Source organism: Larus michahellis, chromosome 9, assembly GCF_964199755.1.
Source record: "Larus michahellis chromosome 9, bLarMic1.1, whole genome shotgun sequence".
NCBI classification, from domain to species: Eukaryota; Metazoa; Chordata; class Aves; order Charadriiformes; family Laridae; genus Larus; species Larus michahellis.
Window position 1 is genome coordinate 35,714,897 of NC_133904.1, and position 23,903 is coordinate 35,738,799.

At 35.9% G+C, this 23,903-nt stretch overlaps 1 protein-coding gene across 1 annotated transcript in view; it reads right to left on the bottom strand.

Moving 5' to 3' along the window:
* The window catches only part of LOC141748602 (connector enhancer of kinase suppressor of ras 2-like), a 209,861-nt gene that overhangs the window by 8,063 nt on the left and 177,895 nt on the right, over positions 1–23,903 (bottom strand). The window contains exons 17-23 of the mRNA XM_074600940.1: positions 23,512–23,687; positions 21,956–22,029; positions 14,806–14,877; positions 3,688–3,758; positions 2,833–2,936; positions 862–1,369; positions 332–528 (exon numbers count right to left, since the gene is read on the bottom strand). Of these exons, the coding sequence (XP_074457041.1) occupies positions 332–528; positions 862–1,369; positions 2,833–2,936; positions 3,688–3,758; positions 14,806–14,877; positions 21,956–22,029; positions 23,512–23,687 (1,202 nt within the window). The remainder of the gene's footprint in view (positions 1–331; positions 529–861; positions 1,370–2,832; positions 2,937–3,687; positions 3,759–14,805; positions 14,878–21,955; positions 22,030–23,511; positions 23,688–23,903) is intronic.

Consider the following 23,903-nt stretch of genomic DNA (forward strand, 5'->3'; position numbering starts at 1 on the left):
AATTCCAGAAAGACACAGTACATGTCAAAGTGAAATTTATGCCACATTTTGTATTTTGGCACTTTATTTCTTCTTTCATTTTAATGCAAAGTGCTAGGGAAACTACTAAATGTTTGACTTGGCACTTTCTACAACATGCCTATACCGAATACCAAATAATAATTTTTATTTTTTTTTTCCTTAAGCTGGAACATGTTTGCTTTCAAGTATTTTTAGTTCTTTGGAACTTAATTCTAAAGCTCAAAGAAAGCCTGATCCATGGAAAACATTAAGAGATTATACTTTTACTAGTTTATATCGCTTATACACACAATTAATGATAAAGCCTTACTTTTAAAGTGCTCTTAAGAACTCTGATGTGGTGAAGCTTTTCATTGATAACTGGATCATTACATCGCTTTACAAAAGACCTGCGGAACTCCTGCTTGGTGGAAGGACGCTGCTCTCCAAAGGCTGACAAACTAGCTTGTTCCAGAGATTTGTATAGCTCTTGCAGACCATCAGTATTTTCTCCATCTTTTATGTTTTCTGAAAGAAAGTAGATAAAGAAGCCTAACAACAAATTTAACCATTCAGATGAAGTCTCTAAAATCAGCAAGCACTACTGCAAATTTATGTATAATGTAACCCTATAACACGCCTTCCAATTTTTGTTTTGGTAAAACAAGAACATTTTGATCAGTCCCAAAGCTATATTCCTAGCACTACATCCAAGCATTTTAAGTGCAAACTCCCGTGTAGTGACTGATGAATCTGCCAACGCATAACAGTTCAACCACAAAAACCTTGCTGAGAATAATGGCAATATTTCTTCGGCTTTCAATGTCAGTAAAGAGAACCAGAACATCTCCAAAAGCTTACCTTCTGCACAGAAACTATTATGCCTTCTAATAGGAACTTTCTCTTCTAGCCTGTCGTCTGTTCCTTCTATGGACTGTACGCGTCCCTTGGCCCTGACATCTCTGTTTCGGGGAAGACTTTGACTACGTTGCTTCTGTGGCCTGCTATGAGAGCTATGTCCCCTTTGACATCCCACCAAAGGGAAAGGCCCATCCTGCTCATAATTATGACGCCTTTGTACTGGTAGCGTTGCTTGTCTTCGTTTGTCCGGTGACATCCCAGGCTGGCCACTCATGTACTCTGCATCAGGAGGAACAGTCTGAAGAAAATGGAGCCCTGAACTGGTTAGCGGAGTCTCTATCAGATCCTGCCATGAGCGTCTTTCTCGGTAGGGAGGTCTGGATCCTGATGAGTGTGTGCTTCCTGCTACATCTTGTCGAGAATCCTCAGCAGAAGAATGAGAATATGTTGATTCACTTGAAAAGTGTCGACTGTGTTTGGCTTCAGGGAATGGACTTGAAGAATTCACCTGAAAAGATACAAAAGCATCTGACTATAAGACAGTGTTTTGAACAGACCCAAGAAAATGACTATAGCATAGAGCATTATATGATGTATACTAATAAAATGGACTGATGTGTGTGTTTTGATATGTCATAATATGAACCTCGGTAAACAGAACATAACTAGCAGTGAGATCTTTTATGCAAGTGCTATGTTTTTACCACTCCCTATTCTTGTTTTGCACATTCTCTGCCCATGATCAACTCCTGCTGGAAAGAACAGTATAATCCTGGTACAGGTTTCCTGAAGACCTGTCTGGTTTACTCTCAGTCCAGCAGTGTGCTGTGAAGACATGAAAGTCCCCAAAAGAAACCGTAATTGGATTTCCTTTCTTTTTTTTTAGGGGATAAGTATCCATCCAAACAGTAAAAAAAAAAGACTTCAGAACCCAGGAAGCTTTTTGAATTTTGGAGGACTGCAGAACTTCTCAAATTATTTTAATTAATTCTGCTGGGTCTGTGTATAATTTTAGGTCAAAAACAAAGAGAAAGGCAAAAAAGTGGAAAAACAGAAAGGGAGGGGCTTAACCTGTATCCCAGTTGATAAAACAGCATCGCATGGGTGAAAATCAGTCTGAACTTCACCCATGTGATGCTGTTGTCTCAGTCACTCTTTCTTTGGTTCTGGCTGTGTGAGGATCGTGTCATTCACGCTGAAGAAAAATCTGAAAGAAAAATAGAGAACAGTCCTATCTGTGCTTAGAAACATAGAATTATTATCACAGCCTGTCTATGTTCTGTATAATAGAAATGTTCTCATTTGCTACTAGAGCCTCTTCATATACAAGGGTTTTTTTCCTCAGTTATCAAAATCTGTCTCTACACAATATATTAGAAGCATTTTTATCAACTACTTTTATCAACTACAACTAATTTTATAACACTAACAAAATACTGTCACTACTATGGTATTGTACACAATGATTCATTTTGTAAAACCCCAAAACCCCTTGCCTCTTAAGATGTGTTCTTAAAAAAAATAATGTTTGGGCTAAAACACGATTACTGCATGAATGTGATCTGATCTTAGTCTCCAGCAGTATCCAATATTTATATTTGAAAAACAGTCACAGCTGATACAGAGTATCCCAGTCACCACATTCTTTTCATATTCTGAAGTAAAGTCAACATTTGAATATTTTGTTTGTATTATTAGGTGTAATCTCCCAAATTCTACAAAAAATGTCATTATTTACAGTCTGGTGACATATCTGTGTAAGGATTTACCTCTCCTTCCTTTGTAATTGACTTGTTATGGAATCATTCAGGCCTTAGCTCACGAGGAACAGCAGTAATTTCATTCTTACAATGAGATCCATCTTTGTTCTGCCTTTATGGTAATTAAATATTCCAAAACAAGGAAAATGCAAATCAAGGCACACAGGTATTTTTTGGTGACCTATTGTCAAATGCAATATTTATAACTCACTGAGGGTGTTCGATGATAGGTGTCACACAGTGTTGAAGAGCCTTCCTGCTTTAGGGTTAAAGAGCCATCGATGTCATCCTGGTCGCTTTCGCTCCAGTAATCTGCTAACAAAACATTCCAGGTTTCACTTATGTGCTTTTCCACAAGAAAGAGGGTCTCACGTTTTAAAAATATCATTAGCATGCAAAGGTAAATATTTCACAGTCACCTAAGTGGCTTGGCAGTCACTAAGGAACAGACTTGTGAAAATGTCTGGGATCTAAGATGCACAGATATGTGGAAAAAAACTTCCAATGTCTCAGGACAGTGTTACAGGAAGAAAGTTAGGCATCTAACTCCCATTGTACATAAAAAACAGCTTCTGGTCACACGCTTTCAAAGTGCGACGTAATTCTAGATGCCGAAGTAGAGCTGAGCCTCAACAATTTAATTATGTTAGTACAACAGGTTCTACCACAGGTGATGGTGAAAAAGGCAAGGGCGGCATCGGAGCTCAGGAGATGCAGAAACAGTTCTAAAGCACATTTGACGTGTGTTTGTGATGTCTTTGCTTGCTGTAGGGTGATGAGCACACCTGATGACTCTGATCTGGGAGATCATACCTCCCCCTGAACCTTGCATTGTCTTTATAACTTGTTTTAAATATATCTTAAAAACATTACTCAAGATTTTATTTTCTTTGATGGTGGCACAAATTATTTAAATAGAGTTCTTCAAGGATATGGATTCTTATGAAAAATGATATTTGGCACATATGTTAATAAAGATGTCACTTATGACATCTCCAACTTTGTTCAAATAATGAGCAGATGTGTAATCTCTGCTCTCTTCTAATTATAATCTCTGAAGCATTACCTTCATCTGGATGAATATCCTTGTCATCAGGGGTGTAACCAATTGCTGCGAGCCCCAAACGATTCATCCACCTAATAGAACAATGAAAAATGAGGAAGAGAGATACTTAAAAGGAACATCTAGTGTAAATGTGAGGGCATACACATTCTTAATATTTGGAAAAGTCAGAGATAATGCTTAGTCCAAATATTGAGCACTGTTCAGGCTGTTAAAATCATGATTCAGACATGTCCAGTGGTTAACAATTTTAAGCAGGGGATGTTCCAGTTCATGTCTAGTGCAGATGTACTTCTGGACTTCTATTCACATCCGCCGGAGCATGTTTGCCTAGTGGGTATCAGATTCATTGCATTTTATTCTGCTGTGTAGAAAACTGAAGAATCATGACATCAGTCTTCCCTGTGTCATCAAGGAAATGTGAAGTTTACATATTAATATGCCAACTTTAGCAATGACTAAATAAAATTTTTAGTATAGTCTGTGTAGAACACAGAATGTCCATCTCTGTCTCCACCGTAGCAGACAGTGCATCTCTCTAAGTTGCATCTGCAAACTATTTGTGTGGAATGGTTTCCAGAGACATTGTGTGAAGCAGCAGCATATTGCATTTATTCCCATTGCTACTTCTATTAATTTCAAGAACTTGCATGAATAGAGTTTGGTAGTCTGCTAGATTCATGATACTGGTGATATAAATGTTTGGGTTTGTTGAGCTGCAATATAAACATTATTTTCCTTTGATTTTTTTAATACAGAATCTTAGGTTTCTAAAACAAGACTTGGTAAGTTTAAAGTACTTCAACATTTCCATTTCACATTGGATGTTCCAGTTTCTTTCTTTGCCCTCAAATTAGTTAGTTTAATCAAAAATAAGATTCTTTGTTTCACTAGAAAAATATTATAGTTTATTTTGGGGAAAATACCTTTAGAGTTTTCTTTATATAAGATTGTTTGTGCACTATACAATTGAAAGACAGGAAGAAAGGAAATTAACACGTAGAGAGAAAAGTCACTTCTTAATGTTCAGCAAATGGAAAATCAAGAATCAACTTATTTTCATCAACCAGGAAACAGAACTGAAGAAAAAAGCCCTATTAATAGACATCTGTAATGACTGGGATCCATTCTTAAGCATTCCCATACTCAGTGACTAAATTATTTACTATGTCATTAATTTCCTACTATACTGCATGTAAGTGTTTTCTAGAAGCAGCTCTTTTTTCTTTTTTAATGTTGCAACATAATTTTTTTTAATAATTATGTTCTTGGTTGGTGAATTGTATCATGACAAAAACATCTTTCAAAGACTTCAAGACAGACATTAGTAAGCAATACATCATCATAAGGATGTATCATAAGGATCATCCTATCATAAGGACAAGTTTTTTGCAGATTAAAGCAAGAAAACTATTCAGTGTGATTCTCTCCCGCTTGTACTAGAACAGAAAAAAAGGCTCTAAGGACGTATGTGAATGTGTTATTGAGCTAATAGCATAGTATGCTGAAGATGGTATACACAGCAAGGAGGCAGAAAATCAAGGAAGAGTGAACTCTGTGCTAAAAATAGCCCACAGTTCAGCATGTATTGATCTCCTGGTCCAAGCAACCCTCTGCAGTTGCCCAGAGCAATGACGTTCTTCTGTAATATTGGATATAACACTGACTCATTGCATGGCCTTCAGCAAATCGTTCTGCATATCTTATGACTTTCATAAGCATCCAAAGGGGACAACAACATTTACTTCTTACTCATGGGGAATTGTTATATGGTTTAATTTACTTGCAAAACTACGAAAATATAAATAATTGTACAATAATATTGCTTTGCCTTTCAGTATTAAAACAGAAGTGAACAAATCGGAAATAAAAATGGAAATAATGATTAGTTTTCACAAATATCAACTGCAGGGTTAGGACTGCTTACAGAGACATTGCGTCAGCATGTCAATAACTCATCTTTATCATGAAGGAAGTAAATTTCAAATGGATTAACAGGATTACAGAAGAGCTTTTCTGGAGTGCTCACCAGCATAATTTCATTGTACTGATCGCTTGACACTTGCTTCTCTTGAAAGGCATATTTATTGCAGTAATTGAAATGACATCATACCCTTACTCACTATTAAGCATTTGTATTCACCATTCTTTCAACAGTTGTTCCTGAATTCCTAAACTCATTTGCATTGGAGCAAAATAGTTTTAGTCATACTTTACCACATGCCTTTGACAATTAAGCAGAATGCCTCTAGCGACTTCAACTAAGGTTCTGCTTAAGCACCAATGATAAATTAGGACTCGTTCCCATTTTCAAAGTTAAACCAGACTCAGCCATCTTGGTGGTCAGTGCATGGAAATTTTCATTGTCTTAAATCTCTTGCCAAATTTATCTTGTTGCTCATTGTTAATTTGACGGTTTCAAATCTTAGAAGCATATATAGGTAACAGTCAAAGTGTTAATATTAACCTTCAAGGGAACATGGATATTCGTAGCATACACAGAGTATCAGCTTTACTCATACAGCCTCAATGTCCAAATCTGGAATTAGCAGAAGGTAATCTTCCTTCTCTAAAACTGTTCAGATTTTTCCTCTTCCAAAGGGCAAGAAGACCCCAGCTATAGTTACAAGTACTTTCTTACCTCATTTACCACAATTTAGAGTTAGATCTTTGTCAAGACAACAAAAAGGGTTATCTGATGACATTCAGTGGCTTATAACGGTAAAATCTCTTCTGATAAAAGAAAAAGAATTTCAATTTTAGGTTTTGTGTTTTTAAAAGACTTGAGTGAATGCTTTTGAGGTTAATCAGGAGTTATAGAAGTGCTGAGATTACAGATCCTTTTCTTACAGTTAACAATTTTTTTTTTCCCAAGGAAATGCAAACTCAGTTCAAAAGGAACACTGTGTAAACTTGATGAATTTACTTGATGAGCAAACCACTTCCATTTTTGAGAAAACAGGCAGTCAAGGTTATAAAAAGTTCTCTGTGGAAAGCTTGGAAACTCAGCTATTTGGTTCTAAACTCTGCATTGAATGCCTTGTAGGCAAATGTCAGGTTTCAGGAAGGCAATGGCAGTGTGTGTCAGAATTGGACTCTTTAAGGGAAAGATGACCGCATGCTTAATTGACAGTCAAGCGATGCAAGACTATGTGCTACACCTGACAAGCAGCTATAAGTGAAAAAACCCAGGTGATCATTTGTCTAATTTGGTTTATATAGTTGTACCCCTAATAGCTCTTTGAATGTCATGTGATCACAAAAAGACATGAGATATTCTGGCAGGTACACATATAGCAATCCTGCATGTACATCTCTATAGATCTTGGCCCCCTGAGGCAGAAAGTCAGACTCCTCCTCCAAAAAAAAAATATACCTTTTTTCTTTGATAATTTAAACAACTCTTTTCTTTTGATAATTAAACAACTTAAACAGCATGTTTCACTAAGTTTGAGTCTAGGCCACTCGATGAACCACAGGGCTTGCATTCTAGGTAGCAATTCGTTGTGACGACATGGAGCCATGCTAAATATCCCAAGGATACTTTGCTACAACATTTTGCCTTCAATATTGTACAAGATCTCCGTAAGATAAAATATGTATCTTACCGAGGTACACTGTAACAACTTACAAGGGACCAAGAAGTGTATTGATTATTTTTTATTGCCTGTACCTTAGTGAACCAAGTGCAGGGAAAGTCATCTAAATACGTAAGTAAGTTTTGTACTTTGTCTCAATGGTTTAAATTCTAAATAAATCAGACTCGGCTTTAATTAATTCTGTTGATTACAAACAGGCAATGTTGTCATTGCTTTGGGATAAAACAGAGCTGCATGGTAGGAAGTTAAGTTAAATTTACTGAGATAATTCTGGTTAGTACCATGGGATTACAGCCCAGGGCCTCTCCGGAGAGTCCGATTCTACCCCCAGGCCTGGACAGTGATGATTACTAAGGCACTGAGGGCAGTGATGAACTAAGTAGCTGTGACAATAATCTAAACTTGATACTGAAGAGTGAGTTCATGCTTAAAATGCCCTGAATTGTCAGGAGTCTTAGTGATCTCCACATTCTCTTAGTGATCATTTAATAAAAACATCAGAAAATGTTTAAGTGGACCAAACAACCAGCGAAACAATTTCCTATAGCTTTACTGTCCTAACACACTATGTTCCCTTAAAAACGAAACCAATGAAATACTGAGGTGTTAAAGGATAGAATAAATAAATAGTTATATACTTCATGTCTTTCTTGCATCCTTTCATCGATTAATCGTTGCACTTATATGTCATCTGAGGTTTGTATTATATATTATTTGTATTGTGTTTCAGAGCAGGAATATATCTTTCTTTCCTTTTGAGATTGGATCTACACTTGACATTATTTGTTTAAAAGGAAAAAACAGAATGGAAGTAGAAGTTAAATTTGACTTAAGTTATCTTTAAGTCTATTAAAATATAGATTCTGTTGAAGCATTTATTTCATACATAGAATTTATTCAGTACAATTTATATTTAATTTCTGATTCAAAACTTTGTATTATATTTTTTTTACACCAGTGAGATAATTGGATTCCAGAATTAATTGTAAGATTCTTTGCAATACAGAATTATATTTTAAAATTGATTTTGTACTTCTTATGCTGGCTTCTTTCTTACTGGGCACCTACAAAATCAATATGTTTCCCATTTTGGTTCCCAAGGTATATTATTTTCACTTTTTTCTAAGATTGTACAGGTAATATATTAATTTAACAGAATAAGGGTTCCTGTAATAGGTATGGCTAAAATGATGCATTTATTTTTCTCAATACAAAAGCAGCCCAAAAATGTAAGCAATGTCTCACAGTGAGATATAATGCTGAGCAGAGTCTTCTCAATGAGCTCATCTCTCCAAATATATCAGCTCTCAGCAGCCTGTATTTCTACTATTTTATTTGTCACAGTTGCTGAAATTTGTTAAGTAAAATCATCCATGGGATAAACTGTATGTACTCTCTGATTCAATAATTTGACATGACTCTGTTGATCTTGTTTCATGCGTTGTCTTCTTAGATTTGTCAGGCTGGAAAAATATGAAAAAAGCCCCAGACAGCATAAGAGTTGCCAAGTGAACCATAGCAATTTATGCCCCCTTTGCATGTGCATCTACTTCATGCACGTAATGGGAATATTTTTTTTAGTTTTCTTTTTTAACTTCACCCTGTCAACCAAATGCATAGCTATGCCTTTGTAGTCAGAAGTGTGGGTTGGGTTTTTTTTTTTTGGTTGCTTCCCCCCAGCGGATGATAGACAAAAAAGGTCACTACTTCTGTAGCAAATAAATTACTCTTCTGGTAACATATGAAATAGCATCTTACTGTATAAATATAGTTGTGTATCACAGAGACTATGCACACAATAACTTTATGAGAGACTATAATTTCAAATAAAACCAATAACAAACCCTAAGGAAATCTACCAAAACAGCCCAAAACCTCACTCACTCACAAACTTCTCCTGCCAATTTTCAAAGACAGTTACAAACATGATTGTGGCAGCACTAACATCGCTTAGGCAAATCAAAAATTGTTATGTCAAGCTTGGAGTTTCAAGGTGATACTTGGAATCTTTTAAGATGACAATAAGATACTTTCTTCTTTAGTCAAGAGCGGCTACTGGATTTCGCCGCACTGTAAAACCTTATCTTGTTGGATTTACCATATTACTCTGGATAACTCACCAAACTTTCTGGACATCCACTTACAGGCAAGTACTAGCTGCTGCGTGCATCTACCACTCCTATACTGACTGTGACATTAGATATGCTTCAGCATGTGCAACCACGTTGTATTCTCCAGACAGTCTTTCTACCATTCTTACGAAAGTACAGGTAAGGGATAAAAAGCTGTAAAAGTGAAACCAAACCAGGATTTCTTAACATTTAATGCACACTGTAATTTTACTCAGTTATTCAAGCTTTTACCCTAGCTTTCACCCAATGATTGGCCCAAAAGAAACCTTTGGAGAAATGAAACGTTCTTTATGAGCAAGAGAACTGAGTTTAGTATCGTCTGAAAAGGTATGGGCAGGGGTTTTGGGGTTTTAGACAGGATATTTTTTTTTTTTTTTTTAAGAGATGGGATGATTTATTGTGAAATTATGTAATTCTACTTCCACATACTCTTAAATAAATCAGATAAAATAGGCCAAACAATACCATTAAATGCCCAATTTATTTAATTATGTATATTACTTATTTCTATTACTAAAACCTTCAGATTTTGCAGTGTTAACTTAGTATCTCCAGTATAACATCACAATATGTGACTGCAATGCATGCATATTCATCACTGAGAGGTACAGTACTGTAATCACAAAATCTGCTATATTAAATGCAGTTGAACTGTTTGACTCCCAGAAGAACTATACCAATTCACAATGGTATTATTTACATCAGAATTTGATTAAGTTAATTTTGTAATTTAAACTAGTACAGAAAGCCAATGCAAATCCAAACTCCTGTGCATTAGGGATAAATTCACACCTGGATGCTAATTTGGATTGTGTACTGGATAATTGCAATTGTGTATTGTAAACTCCTTTGAACTCCTCTAGTGTAATGCTATAAGCCAGTGGTTCTCAAACTTATTAAGGGGGAAACAGTAGTTCACAAGTCTATGGCAAGTAGTCCATAAATTGCAGAAAGGAGGAGTTAGGTGGTTAGCCAAAAAAAGGAGATTTTGAAGACTTACAGCTCCGTACTAGAAATTTCTGGTGTAGTATTTCCCCCAGACGGAGCACTGTAGCTCTACTATTGCACTGTTCACTCCCATATACATCATGGTTTCATCCAGTCTCTGGGACCTGCAGCTAATTCTGATCAGAAAATTGTTTTACTTGTGCTGCAACTTATGAGTTTTTATGTGAGAACAATAAATTAGAGGACTGAAGTGGCCTCAGGCACAGACTATTTTTCCTGGATTTGAAACAAGCGTATAGGAACATAAAGGAAGAAGGGGAAAACCTGCTGTTTGTTTATTTACACCACCATTGGGAAGCTCCATTTCAGGGATTTCTATTTGAAAAAGTACCTTTCATATTCTGCAGAATTATCTCCTTGCTTTTCGGCTGGTAGGGGATTGGGGAGTAAGAGCTCTTTAATAACTTGGCTCTATTTCTTAAAGAACTATTAAATTAGTACAGACAGATCTGACATGATTACTCTCCTGCTCACTTCTCCAGGAACTCTTGTTTAAGAGGGGCATATGTCTGAAATTTTTAGCTGACAAGATCTTTTTCTAGGCATTAGCTTGTTTGTAAGTTAAGTTTGAAAGAAAATTAAAACTGTAAGAGACTAACATGCCCCAAATTTAAAGAAGACAGCTGAATGAACTTCAGCAATAAATAGGATGGTTTCAGGAAAACCTTGAGTAACTTGCTTCCTTATATTCCATATGTAAAAATACAGATATGCACCCTGAAATTTGCATATAATCAATAGATATTTAATTCAGAATACTTCAGTTTTCAAACAGTTTCTTTTTAAGAGAAATATTGTGTCAGAATCTTTCAGGTCTTTACTTGGAAAATATTGGAAGTGACCCCTACAAAATCAATCATCATTCTGTTTCAGTGGGTAGCAGATATTTGTTACATTTTTGAATGAACGCAAAAGATTTATGGGAGTTATTAAAATTGCAAAGTTAACCCAGTTATTCAAATCAAATGTGATCAAATTATTCAGCCTAAAATAGGAACTTTTTTTAATTTAATGTTTGGAGTCCATGAGGAGATTGTAAATGCCCTGCACTGTATAATTCAATCACATGAAAGTTTTAAATAAAGTAGATATTGTAAAACAACTGAATATTAAATCCAATGCTATTTTCCTTAGTAGTATTAAAGCCATAAACAGGTTATGCACAGTATGGTAATAGATGAAGCACTTCTGGGAAATAAGGCTTTTAATAACCTTGGAGTACCCCATGACCATGGCAAGTGAAAGATAAGCTCATCAATTTCATTATTAATTCATTTCTAAGAACGCAACTATGCTCATGTAAGACCTGACAAAACAGCATGAGCATCAATTTTGCAAACTGAAGTCTGCACCATGCAACACAGCAGGCAAAATTCAGCTACAACAGAGTAACTCTATCTGCTACATACAAATCAATTACTACCCATTGGTAAACAATTCTTTCAACAGCAATGCAGTATTAAATGCAGAGTAAAATATTCTGGAGTGGAAAAAAATTATTAAACAGCGAATCTGAAGTAAGAAACTGGAAAAATGGCTATTAAAACTGGTGGTAAATGCAGTTGAAGAAAGGGTATAGGTTCCCCACATAGTGAATAAAGAAATGCTATGTTCCTCTCCATATTAAAACTCCTTTCCTTTTCAGTGTAGCCTTCTGTACCCTTCTGCCAGCATAGAAAATCCAGTTAAATTTTGTGGTGACAGCGGGAGTGTGAGATACCATGCTGAGTATTTGCCTTGTTTCCTCAGATTACATGGTTAGCAATTCTCTGGGAAGACAGAGATTTGTGAAATTAGTATTTTAAGTAAATTTTTCATCTATGAATCTTGTTTACTTATTTCCAGTTCCACACAGGATATCTGGGAGAAGGAATTCCAGAAAGCACATAAAGGCTGCAGGGGATGCCCAGGGATTTTACAGAGGTAGCACAGTAATCCATCATCTGGGTTGAGGAGTGAATTACCATTACTCTGCAGGAACAGCATTTCTGAAGGAAAAATACTGCAAAAAAAATTATTTCAAGAGGAAGTTCACCCTTCGTCCTTCCTCATGGGAAACAAACCCAAAATGTCAGGAAAAAGGCTCTCGTAAATTCCAAACTAACACGGCAGTATATGAAAATATATCCCGGCACCTTTCCAACTGTTACTCTCCACGAAGGCTGTAAACTGTCATAAAGGCACCTTCGTTGGCTCCCCAGTGTAGAAAAAAAATCAATGAATATTGTAAAAGCTGTTTATTGAATGTATGTCAAGACTTCCTGGTTTTCCTTGAGTGAGAACATTTTATGGTATATTAGAAAGATATGATGAATGGCACTTCAACAAATGATAGCTATCGAAGTAGCTAAAATCAAGGGAGAAACCACGCATAGTTAAAAATAGTAAAAGATCCTCACGTCAGTTTTGGATCAAACAAAGCTCAGCCATGTTACATTACTGAACAATGAAACATTAACATCGGAAAAAATATTTTTCAGCAAATTTAGATCCTAAAAATGACAGCTAGCTACAGTGAGATGCTCCTAAGAACTGAACCTCATCATCATCATCAGTGGATGACGAACTGGCCTGAAATGTTTCAATACAGCCAGTCTTATACATCAATACGCTATTTCTTGAAGGGCCATGTAAACCACAGAATATAAATGTTCAATTTAAAAATAATTTGTAGACATTAATATTCCAAAGAAAAAAGTCCAGCCATATCCTGAGGTAGTTGCATCTTTCTAAGTCTGCGAACAGAAAGAACTAGCTAAATCTCAAAGTTTTAGCAGTCTATGCCAGGAAGGATTTAAGACTTCAAAGTATGTTAACATTGTCCCGTGTGTCCTTGCTTTTTACCTCAGCTGGGAATAAACAAATTACTGAAGTAACAGAAGGAGGTAGAACATTTGACTCCGAGGATCAAAGATACCTCTCCACCTTTATCTAACCTCTGTCTTCATCACTGAATCACAAAATAGAAGCACAGAGTAATTTAGAAGAGCTCTCAGGAGGTCGTCTGCTCCCACACCCCACCCGCAGCAGGGCCAGCTTTAATGTTGGATCAGGTTGTTCAGGGCTTTGTCCAGTCAAGTTTTGAACGCACTCCCAGCACATCCAAGGACATTTAAAAACACACAGCAGTGCCAACAACTGAACTTTGCTAGTCTCTGTTCCTTGTTAGGACCGTGATACAATAAATAAAATTAATTATTACTGGGTTTTTTGTTGTTGTTGTGGGTTGTGTTCTTTGAGGTTTTTTGGGTTTGGTTTGGGGTTTTGTTTGGTTGGTTGGTTGGGTTTTTTGAGTTTTTTTTAAAGTCTGTCATGAAAAATAAATCCATCTCATTAGTTCAATCCCATTTCTGTTAAAAAAAAAAAGACTTCAAATTGCTTTTCTCTGGCGTTAGGTCATGTGATGTTACTGTGGATTATCAGCAGAGCTAATTTAAACCTATCTTATCCCATCATGCAGCTATGCTCTTAACTGTGAGCTTTGGTACGTGTACATTTGTCATGGTTTCAGCTGGGACAGGGTTGACCTTCTTACTAGCAGCTGGTATAATACTATGTTTTGGATTTGGAATAAAAATAGTGTTGGTAAAACAGTGATGTTTTTGGTTGTTACTATGCACTCAAGGCCTTTTCTGCTCCCTTACGCTGCCCTGCCAGTGAGCAGGCTGCGAGTGCACAAAAAGTTGGCAGGAGACACAGCCAGGACAGCTGATGCCAACTGACTAGAGGGATATTCCATCCCATATGACATCATGCTCAGCGTATAAAGCTGAGGGAAGAAGAAGGAGGGGATGTTCGGAGTGATGGCGTTTGTGTTCCCAAGTAACCATTAACATGTGATGGAGCCCTGCTTTCCTGGAGACGGCTGAACACCTGCCTGCCCACGGCAAGCAGTGAATGAATTCCTTGTTTTGCTTTGCTTCTGATTCTCTCCCCCATCCCAGCTGGGGGGAGTGAGTGAGCGGCTGCATGGTCCTAGTTGCTGGCTGGAGTTAAGCCACAACAGCATTGCTTTTACATGCCAGAAACTTGTATTCCACATTAATCTTCCCAGCCCTGATCAACAAAAAATTAGAAGTGTGATAAATTTTATGCCCATTAAACCCCAAACATTCTAATGAATGCAGATGAGACCAACACAACTAACTTCCCTAACACACCTTTGCAGAATTGTGCCATGTGGCATGACAGAAAATTCCAGCAAACTTAAATTGAGCCACACAATGTAATGCTGTACATGCTAAAATCAAGGGGGGACTAAGTGGGCTGTACTGAGAACACTATCAATCAGCATTACATCATGCTCCAGGAGTATATTTCTGTGTTACATTAAATATTATTTTCAATTATTTGAGTACCATGATAAAGAACACAGAACTTACCTATTCATTTCTTCAAGGCAGTCTGTTGCAAAGTAGAAGCTTTTTATTTTGGGGTGGCATGCTTTGAAGGCACTATAAAAATAACCACAAAGAATGTTTTCGTTCAAACAACTTATCTACAAATATACAAAACTGACGTGCTCTACAATTCTTCAGCATGTTACAGGTTTCATAGACATTTTGAATCTTCAGCCTGAATCTCTTGCTGGATAAACTTATAGATGGATTCCTACTGATCTGATTGCAAGCCTAAGTGGTACTTCGTAAAAATTTTGAAAGCCCTTGAATGACTTTGATTCTGCAGATATACACGAATTTATCCAAATTTTATTTGACGTTTATAAATGAGGAAGAGGAGGAATATAAAGATGGATAACCAGCCAGTAATTGCATTCAACTGGAGACAACATTTAAAATACAATTCTCTCTATTTATCCGTAAGACTGTAAGATCTCCAGAATAAACTCAAATAAAGGAATGTTTCCTGAATTTGATACAAAGTATTTTTAATCAATAATTATAATCTTAATTCAATTTGAGTTTAACAGAAGCAACATGGAAAGTTCTAGGGAATATAAGCGGCAGTTTTTCTTTGTTTGGAAGTAGGCAATAATAAAGCTGTTCCTTGGGTAGTCTTAACTCTTTAAATAGTCACATCTAATTCCAGCAATTGCTTTGTCAAGTTACTCTAATGCCAGCCATATCCCAAGTACTTTTCATCTTAAGCTACTAAGGGAAGCAGTATCTTCCCTGCAATCAACAGGAGTCATTAATAATTAATGCTTCTTCATCTTCCATGTAGCAAATAACAGAGTTGCCAATATTTAAATTTAAACCTTATGTTTATTTTTACATTATAATTTGTGCTCAATTTTATGTATCTATGCATTTTTTTTTATTGCACAGATTGTTCTCACAGATAGCTTTTCATTCAAGAAGTCCTAGCTGTTTGGGGTCTCCCCCTTTGGCGATTTTAAATTTATGCAAAGTTTAATTTATAGAATGAAGTTCTTTGAAAAAAGCAAGTTAAATTAGAAATCACTGGAATAGTTCCAAAAGCCTATCACAACAGGTTTAACTTGATTCTAAAAGTCTTTACTGTTTCACTTGTGTAACTAGTACAATAGTAGCAGTATAGTATACTATATTCTTGGCTACACTGACCTGAGGTACTGAAGAGTAGGATGGCAAAAGGTAGCTGTAAGACTGACATTGCTCTGTGCATTGCTAATGTTCCTTCTCCTTCCTCACATGTCAATTCCTTCACCAGCCACTTGGCCAGTGTAATTCAATTCTATATTACTGATTTCATGGACAAGGTCTGATTCTTACTTTAGGCCGCCTATATACAGACATCACTACATTGCCCTCTGGTCTATTCAGACTACATGCATGAGATAATCATTAAGCTCAAAATCTTACAGCATGGATGATTATAGTTCACAAAAATGCTTTTATGTGGTATAATTCCTAAGCTCTCCCTCAGTTGAGCAGTTATTTGAAAACTGCTAAGAACAATAATCACATTTCTTACCTTTTTTTTGTGTCAATATAACTGAAAGAAGTATTGCTATCAAGGAAACCACAAACTCAGAGTATTAAAGACTATTATTTTGATTAGTTGGCAAATGTTAAAAAACTCGACGCTATCATTCGTAACATTTACATTAAAATACTGACATTTATATGGTAATCACCAGATGTAAGAATTAGATTAGGAATCATTACACATGGCATCATGAAAAACCTGTGATGCAACATTTCTACTATTAATAGCTTAAATGCAAATGAGTGTTATATTAATTACTGTGACTTATTGCAGTTTTCAGAGACAAAAATGAAAGCTGAGGAACTTCACTTGGTCACACTGGTTTTCTTATATATGTTATTCATACAACTGTGTACAGAAACAGGCTTTCCTATCAAAGGTTCTACAGAAGAATGAGTTAACAGCAGAGTCGTATTTGCGTGCAGTTTGCTTTTTCATGAGATTAGAGCTATGCTAAAGGTAAGTTTACCTTTGCACAGAGGGTGTTCAGAAAACACCTTAATTCTATAAAAGATGACGTAAGAGGTATTTAATTATTGTTTTGGCATCTGGACATTGATAATTTCAACTTCAGATCCTCATCTCCTTAGCTGCTTGTATTTTGCAAATGAAAATAGTGAGTACATGGCAAATCCCGAATAGGGAGGAAGCTTTTCTGATGCCCACTAGATGGCATACGCTTGTTAATTATACCTACTGAATTTTAAGATTTTAACGCAAGAGATTTTCATCATTACATCAATACATACATTTTAAATATACTCTGATCAAATGTATTATTTCTTTTACCCGATTAATGTAGTACGATTTTAGTGTCAAATATTCTTATCATTCTTAGTCTCCTACTTCTTAACGTGGAACATTTTACTCCCCTTCTGCCAGCTGACTACCAGCAACTCCAACTGCTCTAGCAAAACAGATGATATCTCTCTGTCAATAGGAAATATGAAATGGTTTTGTATATGTCTTTATGCACACACATATATATTAGTGGTACATTACATGTTGTTAATTACACAGTAATTAACAAATACTGTACCTCCTTACAGAACTTAATTTTTAATACTCAAAATAGAAAGTAATTTCTAAACAAATACTTTCGCTTTCTTATACTATTTAAGCATGATATGCTATTTTCTCGGATGTATTTTACTGCGATATCAGCACTCTGTTTTCAGTTGGTCTAAATTCCATGCAACATCTCCACCTTCTAGTGTTCCATTTGCCCAACTATCTTCCAGTTCTGAGATTTAAGTATTGACTCGAATTGGAGAGGATTATGTGGTGGATCTAAAGATTCTAATCCTCTTGATTAATCCTGTTAAAATATCACATGATGGAGTTTCTGCTTGTAAATAGGATTATTTTCCTAGACAGGAAATTTACATCCATAAAAGCATTAAAATGCCAATATTGGGGTTTCAAAGTCAACCTTTTAAAAGTTGTTAGAATATGTCAGAGTTAGTGTGATAAACAGAACTTAAATTTGGCTCCACTATGCTCTTGTAATGTGATACAATCTATGATTATGTATTTGAATATTACATTCTCACAGGAACCATATCTCAATTAGTTTACAGAGTGGATTTGCTGGAGAGATGAATCAGGATTATGCAAAACATAAGGCTACTTTCTGTCTCAGTTGTTACGGAATTTGTGAATGTGTGGTAAAACACAGGAAGAGCAAGAGTTTTTTCAAGGGTAAATCAGCTAAATGCTGCAGGTCTTCCTGCTTATGCAAAGGAGTTCTCACGTGCTAAGTCACAGAAAACAGACTTAATAATTGGTTACTACGTGAATGTTCCTTAATATCTTTTTGCCTGATATTCTGATAATTTACTGAAATGGTGAGCACCTACAGCTGCAATAATGTATTGTACTGTTATATACTTACAAACTCTGAAGAAAACAGCTCTTTATTGTTATGAAATGGAAATTCCAATTCTGTGGAAACTTTTGATTTAAATGGTTTGCAGTTCTGTTTCTGGGCTGCAAAATGTGACAATAAATCCATCTTCATCTCCCAGAAGTGTCACAAGGATTATTATTAGAGAAGCATGTAGACACACTAGCATTAAGAACTACAGAAAAGTCTCCAGGGAAATAATTCTAGATGTATAGAAGAATATGAATAATGCAGAAGAACGATAGTTGTATTTTTACCTTTCGCTTGTTTTGGAGGGCCCAAAACTGGATGCAGTAATCTAGATGTGGTGTAATGAGTATCAAGTAAAAGGGAGTAATCTCTTCCTTCGTCTACTGCCTGCACTCCAGCTAACACAACCCAGGAAGCTGTCACCCTGCTTTCCTGTGAGGGCTCGCGGGTGGCTCAAGTTTGGTTTGCTGTCTATTGAGACTGTCAAGTCCATTTCAGAAGAAGTAATAAAAATACTGAAGCTATAGCAACTTCTAAGATATAACTTTATGTCTACCTATACTATATATACTACCTATATGACATTTTATGAGAATTCTGACTGCACAGTTTCAATATGAAGTGCCAACAGTACGGCATACGGTCTCATAAATTTAAGACCTAAGTTTGCATTAATTATGCAATTAAAATTTTCACTAGGTGGAGATTTTTGAAAGTTCAGGCAAAGCACTAGTTAACAGCCATTAACTATATACCTAGTGCCATTAATCTTTAGTCTTGTCGATCAGTTTCATCATGGGGCATTATAAATATCTTTAAAAATAACTTGTTATTCATGTCATGCCACATCACAAAAAAACCTTAAATAACTAAGATTTCTAATACAGTATGATCATTTTTGATCGTGAAGATGCAGGTGTTGCCTAAAAGCAATGGAAAGTTTTTCACTGTCAATGCGAGAAACCTCCTCTCACAGGGACAAGGTCATTCTACATCCAAATATAGCCTAGAGAGCTAAACCAGTCTGAGATAATGTCATGATTCGTATAATAATCAGGGTACCTTCGTTAAATACATTAGTGAGGCAAATCATCAAACCGTCCAGAATAACGCATTCAATTAATATATATTCTTGTGAAAGCTTTCTTAAGGCTATTTCATTCAGTGTATACTATGGACATCAGTGACAATATTTCTATAAAACAGCATTCTTCATCTGACAGCACAGTGGAAAAGGCAAATCTAATCATTATTCTAGTAAGACTTCAAATCCTTTTGTTCAATAAGGTTTGAACATTTCACATTGATGGCTCTGAAAATAACAGAAATTTGAGGAGGAATTCCAACCTGAACCATTCTGTGATTCTGTGAAATCCAAGCTGACTACCAAAATGTTCTTAGTTTTCTTTTGAGACAGCTGAAGGAAAACTAACGCTGCGATTTTAGCTGGATTTTTCAGGCAATTTTAATTTAAAAGAAAGTAAACCTACCAAAAAGAAGAAAAATTAAAGAACTAGGTTTCTTTCCCCTGTCCTTATTTAACTGTCAAGGTAACTGCTTTACTAGCTTTTGCATTAATGTTAAAATGGACTCAATCATATAGAAGTAAGAACAAAACCAGATTTATATTTTCAGGTTTCAAGCTTGCAATGAAGTTTAGGTTACATTCCAGCACCTATTAAAACCCCCCTATTAAATGAAAAAGATAGCCTAAAGTGGAAAGAAGCGAGAATGGATCCTGTAAAATCCATCTTTCCCTAACTCCCTGAAAAGGAGGCAAGAAAATCCTAACTGAAACGTTTCCCTCTAGTCTAGCAGAGAGAATAATGAAGTATGAGTTAGAACTTTTCCAAAATATGTTGGGTCAAAATGGGTCACCATCACCTTAATTTTATTTGTAAAGGGAATGCAGAAGAATCAAACCACAGGAAGTTCTCCCTAGGCTCACCAGAACCATTAGCTTTTCAGTGGAATCAGTCGATGGCAATCATGCTCAGTCCTGTCCTTGGTAAGACAAATAGCAGAGGCTAGGTAAATGCTTTCGAAGTGTGCTTATAGAGGCTGTGGATTAGAGGTGGCTGCAACACAAGCAGGGTCCTCCGTTCGCATATGCTGGATATACTGAAACGTAAGTGAGCGTAACACTGCATTTACTTTCTCTGCAGTTTTCAGATGAGCGGGTAAAATAGTGGTAAATTTAAGGTGTAGTTTTTGTGATGGCATAAATATATAAATGATAGTGCATGAACGAAGAAATCAAAGGGAAATTCAGCTCAGCGAACAAAGGGAATACTATTAACATCTTCATTATACTTTTACCCCTGGATCTACCTCTTTTTGAAAGGATTCAAAGCCTGAAGGTACTCAGTTTTCAGTAGTGTGTAAAGTTTTAGTTAATCAGACTTTTTCCTGTGCATATACCCTACAGAAATTGTTCTCTAAGAAGTGTTCTGAGAAAATGTGTTCTAACGCTTAGAGCAAAACTCTGGAAGCTATTTCTAGCTGTGCACAATGACCTCCTGTTTGATCTTGGTTAATTCACTGAAATTTGTTAAGTGTTTTATATTCTAACAAAAGGGTATTATTTTTCCTGTATTTTTGTTCAATATCATTATTAATATCTACTCATTCCTCAGAGGAAGTTACAGTGCTCAGTTCATGTTTAATTTCTATAGCAATACCCTTAGCTGAAAGGAGTAATAGAAGTATAAATTCACCGTTTTCTAATTCTCAGACAGACATTAATAATGCCTCCCGACAAGAACAAGCAATTGAAGAAGTGTGTTTTTCTGATGAGTAATCTCTATTGTAATTCATATCTTCAGTATTTTTATTGTATACGTGATCATAGTTGTAGGACTTGTGTTCCTGCAACTGCATTTAGTTACCGGAAAAGCACAAAAAAATTCAGTATGCTTAGTTATAATTAGGAAAGCTTTAGTAAGAGAGTTTGTAGCTCTTCATGGCAGCAAGTGTTAAAAATCCAGATGCAGCATACAGAAGACACATGCAAGTAATTCAGGAGACACTGTCAAAGCACTAATCTCAAAGCATTAGAACTGTTCTGTTAAACCTGCTGTTTGACAGCTATGCATTCCAGTCCCAACACTGCTTGCAAACAATTTGCAGTGAGTGTCTGTTATTAAATATGCCTTAAGGGTGGCAAAGCTTAGCATATGCTTTTTTTTACTGGGATCATAATGCAGTAGGAGCAATATGCACATTAGCAATAATGCAATGTTCATTTTGCATATGGAACCTCAATATTTTAGCAGTTGAGAATAACACAATATTGGGTAAGTAAGCTTCCTCCATAAGGGAAAAAACGGAGATTACATTCAGCATCCCTTGCTATGATGTTTTTAATGGTATTTCCTATGGTAATTGTTTTTTGCACTTGATATTTATCAAGATGGCTATACTGAACTTAAGAAAGTTTTATCTCTTGGCTAACGTATTCATTACTTTTTGCTTTACTTATTTAACTGAAATGGTAACTGGGCTGTCTGCAAAGCTGACCAAAGAGTTATGGAATTTACATTAAGTTGTATGTTTCATAATAAAGGGAAACACTGAAGCTCAAGTGGATCTATTATGTATTATTTACAAATTTCAAGGTTTTCTGTGTAGCTTCCTTCTCTGGGTTTGCAAATTTTCAGTACTATACATAGAATACTTCCAAGAGCGATCCCTTAATTTATAAACATAATTGACATATTACTTACTGTTTTCTTCTGCATTCAATTGCTCTATCTATTCTGAACTCAGGTAAACTAATGAATCCTTCTGCTTTTTCATCCTATCAAAAGAGAAGGGAAAGGGATGGTGAAGAAGAACATAAAGAAGAGAGAAGTGAGCAGTAGCCATTTGTGTCTTACACTAAGAACAATCATCCAATCAATACTGAACATATTTTCTCCATAATGTTTTTACTTAAAAAAAAAAAAGTATTTACTTCATCATACAATGTCAATAATTTTTATGAAGTAACTAAACTGACAGTTTCTCAAAGGAGTTGCAGTCATCCTAATTCCCCTTTGCTGAAGATTACAGAAAACCTTTCAGCACCAAACACAGCACTGAAAATAGCATTCAAGACATCAACAACCACAGAGAAGAATTCTCAGTTTCTTCATCATATAGTCTACATTTTCAAACCGTTTTGTGGATGCCTCCTTTTGAAGTTACCATTGTGCAGACCATTTGCCCTGCTAATAATAATTGAGGAGGTTCCTACAGTGAGCTCACCAGTGATTAAATGGAAAAGTAATAACTAGACAGTATCTCTGGTCACTTTTTGCTTCTTTTGAAGTAATTTACCGGGAAAAGCAAGGAGGCATATTAACACCAGCCAGCTTTTGGAAAAGTACTAGGAAGTGTACTATGAATTATGGCTTGGCTGTAAACAACAGACTGAAAAACAGTGGGACACATAATGACTACCACCTTGCTTGTAACAATGTCAAACAAACAAAACATACAACGCAAAACCTGATGGCCTTTATCACCCACAGCTTGAAACAATATGCTGTTTTGCGCTGACAAGAAAATACTAAAACTGAGGATAATTATGCTAGTAAAATTGTCCTTTTGAAGAAAGTAGAAAATACGTACTAAAATATCAGTAATCAAAGCAGGCTGTACACAGACAGTTTAGATCAGGCGCTGAGGCTCAATGCATACAAACAGAAGAATTTTTGGCTTCTTCCCACCATTATTTTTAACTACATATATGCCGATTGCACAAGCGTAGGCCCAGTCATTTTCAATAACACTTCACCAAGAACAGCATTTTACATATCAGAACCTGCAAACTCCAGACTAATTCAGCAAAAACCAAGAGGAACATCTCCGTAAAAATAACTTTCAGATAAAGAGATCTACAAATTCAGAATTTCAGGTCTGCTGCACATAATGCTTAACTAACATGAATGGTTACACTGTATACGTGTCCCCACACAACTGAAACTAAGGAGAGCTGCACATGAACACATTGTTAGTCCAAATAAATAATATCTGTGGAAAAGTATTAACTACTGACGTATTCATTTCTTTAAGAGTGCCATGAACATTTGCTATTTTATGAAGCTTGGACATGGACTTTGTAGACTTTAAAAAATAATTTCAGTTGAAATATTTCCAGCTAGAGAACCCCAGACCTGGCAATTAAAGTGGCACTTCACTAACATATCCTACCATGTAGTAAAAATAGACTTTTTTCAAAAGAATGATAAAGTTTAAGGTTTAATTTTGGCTTTTGCCAAACATAAATTATACTTACATTCTGGTTTGTGTACCAGTACAAGGACGAATCCTTCAGAATAAACCAGTACTTCTTCCATTTCTGTGTGAAATAACCTTTGGCATCCTTTTTCTTCCATAGCCAGCCTTCACAATCTCCGTGCCCCAAGTCTTTGCAGGAAATCCGTCTTCTGCTCCCACTCGTTAGAGAGCTCCCTGAGAACGTGACAATAGTGTGAGACATCTCACTGAGTGAAAGAGTGAAAGAACTATTCTTCTCAATATAAACACACTACTAATTTTTAATGAGGATTCAATTCAAAATCCTTCAAGCCAAATCCTCTCCAGTTTCAGGGAGAGGAGACTGAATGAACAATTTCCAAATTCAACAGTGCTCTGCAATTTTTGTTTCAGCATGAATACAAAATAAAA